The sequence below is a fragment of the Marmota marmota genome, unplaced genomic scaffold (assembly GCF_001458135.2).
Source record: "Marmota marmota marmota unplaced genomic scaffold, marMar, whole genome shotgun sequence".
NCBI lineage: Eukaryota > Metazoa > Chordata > Mammalia > Rodentia > Sciuridae > Marmota > Marmota marmota.
In genome coordinates, this window is record NW_026000168.1 from 14,173,178 (window position 1) to 14,182,418 (window position 9,241).

Sequence of the window (9,241 nt, forward strand, 5' to 3'; positions counted from 1 at the left end):
AAATCTCAAGGTTTCTCTGATTATTTCAAGAAATATCAGGACCTTACTGTATAATAATTACATATGAAATAATGAATGAAGTTTACACAGACTATTATAACTCTAAGTAAAATTATTTGGTAAAAGCATTTTTCCTCTTTTATGAGAAAATAATAGTCTATGATAAATCCAACCTTGAGCCATGTTCATACAGGTGCGACACATGATTGCAGATGGGATGATTCATCTATGTATTTATGCTGTTTCTGCCATCACCAAGGATGCTGAAGTCACCATTGCATTTGATTATGAGTATAGTAACTGGTAAGACCCAAAAAATTTTTCCTAACATGGATCACCTTGTGTTAGATATTAAGCAGTTTGACTCTATTTATGAAGTCTGCTTTCATTCCTTGCCATTTTTTGGTTTAATCTTTTCACAAATGATATATTTTCTACCTGTGAAGGAGAAGACCAACTGAAGATTCTTTTTTAGAGATTTTGATATTTTCTTTGTAACCATTTACAAGTCACCTAACAAAAGTGGTAATTTATGGCTCTTTAGCAAGAATAGCAAAAAAGGTATATGAGACACTCCTGGAAGCTATATGGCATGTGTTAGTGTGAGCAGAGCATTTGTGTCAGGAGCCACACTAAATGAGACAAAAGATTCACCTCATTTGCTCAAACTATGTAATCTAGCTGTATATGACAATATATTTTAAAAAAACAGATAGCAAGTCATAGGTGAATATGTAATAGGTTTTATAAAGTAGATGCTTTTTCTCTTTTGGTTGTTTTGGGCAAAATCCAAATTATATGGTAAACTCATACCGCCCAGGAATAAGAAAAAGCAAAATTAATAATAAGTAGTCATTCAAGTAAAAGTGAAGACACAGTAATGATGAGCATAATAGAAGTTTGGCCATTTCAGACTCTTACTGATTGACTATCGAATAGCATAAAAGCAATTGAGAATTAAATTTAGCGGATATTTTCTTTTCTTTCTACAGGCCATACATAGGCACAGAGTGGGAAATATATAAAGAAACAGAATATTAAAGTATTCTTAGAGACACTCTAATTTTTTGAACTTATTTAAAGATAATTCCAGAGGAAATTATCCTGCTGGTGTTTCAAAAGAATGAATGGTGATAAACCTGATTTTCAAGGATACTGAGACAAGTACATTTTTTGTTTCTTTGGAGCAGTAATTATAAAGTGGACTGTGCATGTCACAAGGGGAACCGGAATTGCCCTATACAGAAAAGGAATCCAAATGCTGCAGAACTGCCACTCCCACCTCCTCCAACCCTCCCTACCATTGGGGCAGAGACCAGACGTAGAAAAGCACGACGGAAAGAGCTAGAGATGGAGCAGCAGAATGAGGCTTCAGAGGAGAATAATGACCAGCAATCACAAGAAGTTCCAGAAAAAGTAACTTTATCCAGTGATCATGAGGTAATCTCCTCTGGTCAAATTATGTGGTATCATTCGTTTCCAAGAAGTTGATCCCAGGTTTCCTTCATTTTTAGGGAAGCAGTAGTATACTCATAATAGCTATTTATATCAGCATACATCTGCATTCATTCATTTTCTTGTGAATATCCTTTCAATAGCTCAGTGTTAAGAGCCCTTACCTAGTAATTACAAGGCCCTGGGTTTGATCCCCAACACCAAAAAAAACCAAAAAACAAAACCTTTTAGCTACTGTCCAGGTTCCATTTGGAGAATGAGGATTATCATCTGTTTGCCATGTGGCCTCACATGAGTAACAAATGAAAGCTCTAGAAATTATTTCTGGGCAATTTTAAGCTACCAGAATAAAATTGATTGATTTCCCTCACCCCAGTTTAAGAATATAATTTAATATTGCTTCTATTTAAAGGAAGTAGACAATCCAGAAGAAAAACCAGAAGAAGAGAAAGAAGAGGTTATAGATGACCAGGAGAACACAGCTCAGAGCAGGAGGGTAAGTGCTGTCTAACATCCCTTTGCTTCTATTTTCTTTCTCTACACATAGGTGAACATACGCATGCATGGAGTAGTTGTCTGTTGACCATCTAATCCTTGCCTTAAGAGGTTTCTTTATAATAATCTTTTTAGTCCAAAACTCAGTGGTTTAAAACAAGATGTGTTGACACTGTTTTCCTCTGACTTAGGAATTTTCTTGTTTTTTATGGAGTTTTTTGGGGTTCTGGGGTTTTTTTAAGTTGTAGGTAGACACAATACCTTTGTTTTTATTTTTATGTGGTGCTGAGGATCGAACCTAGGACCTCACACTCAGTAGGCAAGCGCTCTACTGCAGAAAATTTGGTTTTGATGGCTATTTTCTTACATGTTAAAAATTTTCAGGCTGGGGTTGTGGCTCAGTGGTAGAGCACTCGCCTACCACATGCAAAGCCCTTGGTTCGATCCTCAGCACCACATAAAATTAAATAAATAAAACAAAAGTATGTTTCAAACTACAACTAAAAAAGAAATTTTTTTTTTTTTTTTTTCCAAAAAGCCCAGTTGGCCTTTTAAAAGAAAGTATAGTTTGGTTTGCTTTCTTTTATACCTGTTACCAGCATTTAAAATAAAAAGTTTGTTTTTAGTTATTATGTTCTCAAAGATATGTGTTATCTTATTGGTAGTTAAGTAAGTTTCTATAAATTTACATTAATAACACTTCTGAATTGACATTCTCCTATTCCTACTGGGGCTTCCTTCTATACCAATGCTATTTCTTTCTAGACCCGAGAGGATAGGAAGGTTGAAGCCATTATGCATGCTTTCGAAAACTTAGAAAAGAGAAAGAAACGGCGAGATCAGCCCTTGGAACAGAGCAGCCCTGACATAGAGATTACTGCCACCACCTCAGAGACTCCTGTTGGAGAAGAGACAAAAACAGAAGCTTCTGAATCTGAAGTTAGCAACCTTACTTCAAATGTTTCCATCCCAAGCATCCCACAGAGTATTGGAGTGAACACCCGGAGGTCTTCCCAAGCAGGGGTAAGAGATGAAAAGACCAGGGCTTGGGCACCTTTGCTCTTGCTAATGCCAATTACCTTTTTTTTTTTTCCCAGTTTTCAGTGGACACAACATCTTTATTTTATTTTATGTGGTGCTGAGGATCGAACCCAGCGCCCTGCACATGCCAGGCGAGCGCATTACCGCTTGAGCCACATCCCCAGCCCACTTTTTTTTTTTTTTTTTTTTTTAATTATTTTTTCGGTGTAGATGGACACAACACAATGCTTTTTTATTTTTATGTGGTGGAGGATCGAACCCGGGTCCCGCCCGTGCTAGCGAGCACTCTACCACTGAGCCACAATCCCAGCCCCTGCCAATTACCTTTTAACCTATCTTTTGGATGGTTAAAATCCGTATTTTTGGGTTTGTCCCGTATCGTAGTAAATAACGGCACTTAACATTTTCATCAGCTGATTTATGGGGTTCAGGGAAACAGGTGAATTCAGAATTTGAATGACTAAATACCTTCATGCTTCTGTGGAACTTGGTACTTTTTTTGCTAGATAAACTGTTGGTGGTGAATTTATAAAAATCATTTGGTTTATAGGCCAGGGGTGGAACTTAGTGTTAGAATGAGTGCTTAGCATGTATGAGGCCCCAGTTTTAATCCCCACCACCAAAAAATAAAATTATTTTGAGTTCTCTCATGTACCTTTCATAGGATTCTCAAGATAAACCCTTCTTTTCCTTCCTTCCCCCGGCCATGAATCTAAGCCTTAAGCTGAGACCTCATTGTCTAGGAAAGAAGTACAAGGAGGAATTCTCTTTCTGCTAAGAACCCTAAAATTAGGTGTTTCCCTTTAGTTGACTTATGACCTATTTTATAGATGCTTATGAGAAATAGAAATAACTAACCCAGATATCTGTTCACAATCTCTTTAGTTAATTTAAATGTATAAATTTGGGGGTTTAAAGAACACATTTTAGGGCTGGGATTGTGGTTCAGCGGTAGAGCACTCACCTAGCACATGTGCGGCCCTGGGTTTGATCCTCAGCACCACATATAAATAAATAAAATAAAGGTATTGTGTCCAACTAAAACTAAAAAATAATTTTTTTTTTTTTAAAGAATACATTTTAAATGACTGTTTCCAAATCCTTATCTTTTTCACCAGTAGGCATTCAGAATGCTTAAAGAAGAATTTGGATAGAATGTTTACTGATAAGAATTTTTGGTCAGCATTTGACCCTGATGTTGTTTCAGGATGTTGCTGCAGAAAAACCAGTCCCCAAACCACCTCCAGCAAAGCCTTCCAGACCCCGACCGAAGAGTCGAATTTCTCGGTACCGGACCAGTTCAGCCCAAAGACTAAAACGTCAGAAGCAGGCCAGTGCACAACAGGCAGAGTTGTCACAAGCTGCCTTGGAAGAGGGAGGAAGTAACAACTCAGTAACTCCTACTGAAACTGGAAGTATAGACAGTTCAGGAGAAAACAGGCAGTTAACAGGATCTGACCCAACTGTGATATCAGTTACTGGATCTCATGTTAACCGTGCTACATCTAAGTACCCCAAAACCAAAAAGGTAAGTCATGAATTCATCTTCATGAGTCTAGTATGGCGGAAGATGTGTTAATAAAACACAAGTACCTGTAATCCCCAGAAAAAAATTAATCTCAGTGTTTGCTAGATCACATATTCTAGATAAAATCCTTTAATGAGGAAGCCTCAAGCCATTCTACTACTTTTTGTTCCCTTATTTTTAGACAGAACTTAAATCATTGGTAACTGAAACTGTTCCACTCTTAGTGGACACAGAGAGGGTAAAGGAAGATAGTCTTGTGTTCTGAATGCCCAATTCATTCTCACTGCAGCTGTGGCATCTGTCCTAGTTTCTAGATGAGGTTTGTCTTTGTGAACTGCACTACTACTGCCTCTGGCTTTTCATCTGCAGCATTAAGTAATGATCTCTCTCCTTTTTTTAACCATAGTATCTAGTTACAGAATGGCTGAACGACAAAGCCGAGAAGCAAGAGTGCCCTGTTGAATGCCCTTTACGTATCACCACAGACCCAACTGTACTAGCAACAACGCTGAACATGTTACCGGGTCTTATTCATTCCCCATTAATTTGCACCACCCCCAAACACTACATTCGCTTTGGCTCACCCTTTATGCCTGAGAGGCGTCGGAGGCCCCTTCTGCCTGATGGCACATTCAGCTCCTGTAAGAAGGTATGTCTGTGTTTATGTAATTGTTTTTTTGTTTGTTTGTTTTGTTTTGTTTTGTTTTAAGGCAGGGTGCCTAAAATTATAATATATTTAACACATACTCTAGAAAGCCACTGTATCCATGTGCGCTGATAATGAGTTAATTATTCAACATGAATACTGATAAATCAGGAGCCAATGGGACTAACGTGAAATGTATACTGTATTTTTGGTTCTCAATTTTGTGAATATTCACTGTTGTCTCTTTTGGGAGCCTTTGAGGTTCTTGTGAGAGCACACAGCAGTTGATGATTGGGTAGGGAGGGGTATGTTATGTCTGTGCTCTTGTGTTACTTGTTAACATCCATTTGTGATTACTGTGTGATTGGCCCCCAGATACTTCAGAGCACTATTGAATGAGTAAAATTTGATAAAATTGTGTTTAGAATTAATTCGATCACTACTATCACTTGGAGGAGGTTAGAGGGAAAAGTCCTGTTGTGTTTGGCATAATTCCTGTTTCTTGATCAAATGACAACAGGTTGGACTGTCTATTCCCTAGAGAATATGGAAACTATTGTAAAAGATTCTTTCTGCCTCTCTCTACCTCTCTCTCTTTCTAGTTACCTAGTGTTTTTGGATCTAGTGGCAGCAGTGTTTGTGGTTGGTTGTTTGGGGAATGTGCTTTCTTAATTCCCAGAAGCCCTACATATTTTTCAAAGGTGTCTCTCAGGATTAGATCACTTATTATGTCGTGTCAGTGTTTCTAGAAGTATAGGACACCTTTTCATTTGGTCTTTCTTTGAGGTAGAGTTCTGTTCCCTGGAACACCCTTTTCTCTTATCCTCAGATCTGGATTCAGGCTGCCTTCCTCAGTGTCTGCCATTGCCCTCCTCCACTGGCATCACGTACATGAGGATGCTGCATGTAGATTATTTGGTGTGATGAAGTCTCCAACTCCAGGCAGGTCTTCCCTGACTTCTCCAAACTTAAAGCTTTTCTCTTTCTCCAAAGAACAGAAATTATTTCTTGGGGGGTGGGGGGGAGTGAAAGATGAGCCAAAGCACTGTGGGATACGGAGGGGAGGAGGGCAACAGGAATATGTACATAAAGGAAGGGCATTACTGCTGGATGAGCAGCATGTGCTGCACTGTCTTTTCTTAATTGTGCGTCTTACCTAAGTATTTGAGTACATCTTGGTTTGTTTGGGGAAAATCCCAAATAGAAGAAATCATAAACAGAAATTTGGTCACAAGATCCTTGCCAAAGAAGGTTTATAAATAGTAAATTAACAGGAGTGACTTTCAGGTGTCAGAAATAAAAGCAGTGACGACTTTCTTTTAAAAATAAGTAGAAAATCTCTGAAAAGCTTTTCTATAGGAAATTTGCCTCAGTAATGAAGGAGAACTGGGTCTCCAGGGAAACTTTCTTATACCAAGTATGTCACTTAGGAAGAATTCTTTATCTTGGGTCTTAGTGATTATCTGTGGAGAAGAAAAATGGTTTGCCATGTAAAAAGCATTATGATTATACTTCTGTAAGAATTAGAATGCTGCTAGCTTTAGTGTGGGATACAAAACTGAAAACTGATCCTTCTCCTGTGTTTAGCATTGCTCAATAAGATTAACAGCTCAAAATCATAAATGCATTTGTAAGGAGTGTTTAAAATTAGAAATGGAGTAGATATAGTCTTTAAATGAGGAGCAAGTTGAGAGATGGCTTAATATATTTAAAATAACTTTCTTGTTCTGTGTTTGGCTGGACATGGTACTAGATTTCTAAGGATGTTGGCTGCTCAAAGATTCTTTCAAGCTAGTTGGTAAACGCTCTTGCTTTGGTCTTTAAGAGGGGTTGGCATAAAGACTTTGTTGTAAATAATATGAACTAGCTTCTTGAAATGCCTTCTTGATAATCATGATGCTAGGATACAGTCTTTTTGTGCTCAAAGACAAATTAAACTCTTACTTTTCCAAGTAGCAGAAGCCTTTAAAGACTGAAAATGTGTGTTTAAAATTGTGACTTCACATTCAGTAGAAAATCCATTTCTTTGAGCCCTTTTGACCTGGTTGTGATTTAAGACTTAAATCTGAAAGCTCATCTTTCTATCTCCATTGACAGAAGAGGAAAAAAAAATCCCATTTAACTCAAATCCATATTATATTCTCTAAATGCATCTGACTATCCTCGTTCTTGAGCCTCTTTGATTTTGGAGGGTGTGTGGGTTGGCTGGCCAGCCAGTTGGTTGTTTGGTTTTTGTGGTGTTAGGGATTGAAAACAGGGCCTTGTGCATGCTAGGCAAGTGCTGTACCACTCAGCTACAGTCTCAGCCTTCATCCTTAGTCTCATTTTATACAGGCTATACTTAAGCACTTTGTATGTGTCGTGATCAGTCTTTAGGGAGACATTAGACTGTACATTGAATTATCATAGCAATGGGATCTTAAAATTATTTGTTTATATCTAAATCAGTTAAGATTAAATCACTGCTTTAATATTTATTATAAACAAATCTATGTTACAAAACATGCAGCTTTTTTGTGGGCAAAATAAATGAAATTGAATCTTTTAGCTAGAAATTGAAGTCATCTTTATCCTAGGTAGGGATGGAGAAGAGTTATTTTTAGATTGGTTAGAAAGGACACATCTAGTTCAAGACCTAAGAACATTTCCATGATTAAACCAAACCATAATAAATTTTGAAAATCCCTCAGAATATAAGTTAAATGAATAAATGAAAAAAAAAAAACTACCTTCCATGGGATTAGTTACAACAATGCATATTCATGATAGGCTCACTGTTTAATATCTGGTTAAAGAATGTAGGCCTCATAAGTTAAAAATAGTATGAGACAAATAAAAGTCTGATCTATATATTTGTACCCAGATTATTAGAGTATTTGTCAGAACATTTATTGATATCCCTGGAGTGTCTGAATTAAATTGAGCCATAGTTCCTAAAAGAAGATATCTTATGATTTTATTATTTTTTAGATTTCACTTAAACAGTACTTTAGAAAAGAAGCATTTATAAATGACCAACAAAGGGCTGGGGATGTGGCTTAAGCGGTAGCACGCTCGCCTGGCATGCATGCGGCCCGGGTTCGATCCTCAGCACCACATACAAAGATGTTGTGTCTGCCGAAAACTAAAAAAAAAAATAAATAAATATTAAAAAGTTCTCTCTCTCTAAAAAATAAATAGGTAAATAAATGACCAACAAATCTTTAGTCATTTTATACATTTTATCGTTTTCTATACAATCATTTAGTCTCCTCCATTTCTTAAAAACCTACCAGACTAATGAAATGCTTTACTTGTACATTGGTATTTTATTGTGTATTCTGAAGGATTATTAATATGTGTGTCATTAAGTATGTGTTGAAATTTCATTGAAAAAATACTGAAAATTTAAGTGTGTTCTCACTTAACCTTCATGACAACCCTGTGGGTTTGGTATTATTGGGCACAGTTTAGATTCAGAACTTTTGGCTCAAAAAAACTTGCCCAAAATTAAGGCATCTTGTTTATTGGCACAGCCGTGTTTCAACTCAGGTATTGGGATTCCAAAACCTGATACTTCGTTCTTCTTTCCCCATAATAATGCTACCCTTTCTCACCTATCTTTGACTTTTCAAAAAAAAAAAAAAAACATTTTTTTCAGGCTGGAGTTGTAGCTCAGTGGTAGAGCACATACCTAGCATGGGTGAGGCACTGGGTTTGATCCTCAAACTTTTCTCCTTAATATAGTTTCAGAGAAAGGAGAAATGTTCTTTAGTAACCAAATAGAAGTTGGGGGGGGGGGGTTCTAAAATTAATAGGGGTGATTGGAGCTTGTTAGATTCAAAGAAGTGTTTTTGGAGCTTGTTAGATTCAAAGAAGTGTTTTCATGTTTCTTTTTTATACTTGTCCTGAAATACTATAAGAATCTTCAATAGGGGCAGGGGGACTGTAGCTCAGCAGCTGAGCACTTGCCTAGCATGGGTGAGGCACTGGATTTGATCCTCAGCATCACATAAAAATAAACAAATAAAAGAAAGACATTCTGTTCATCTACAACTACAAACAAAAATTAAAAAAAAAAAAAAAAAAAAAAAAAA

At 37.0% G+C, this 9,241-nt stretch overlaps 1 protein-coding gene across 18 annotated transcripts in view; it reads left to right on the top strand.

Moving 5' to 3' along the window:
* Setd5 (SET domain containing 5) overlaps nucleotides 1–9,241 on the top strand; it is a 75,894-nt gene that overhangs the window by 44,129 nt on the left and 22,524 nt on the right. For 17 of the 18 annotated variants that reach the window (XM_015494981.2, XM_015494966.2, XM_048787067.1 and 14 more), the window contains 6 exons: nucleotides 194–303; nucleotides 1,191–1,440; nucleotides 1,868–1,951; nucleotides 2,716–2,973; nucleotides 4,199–4,519; nucleotides 4,926–5,168. In XM_015494981.2, coding sequence (XP_015350467.1) covers nucleotides 194–303; nucleotides 1,191–1,440; nucleotides 1,868–1,951; nucleotides 2,716–2,973; nucleotides 4,199–4,519; nucleotides 4,926–5,168 — 1,266 coding nt within the window. The remainder of the gene's footprint in view (nucleotides 1–193; nucleotides 304–1,190; nucleotides 1,441–1,867; nucleotides 1,952–2,715; nucleotides 2,974–4,198; nucleotides 4,520–4,925; nucleotides 5,169–9,241) is intronic. The other variant, XM_048787072.1, reaches the window with a different exon arrangement.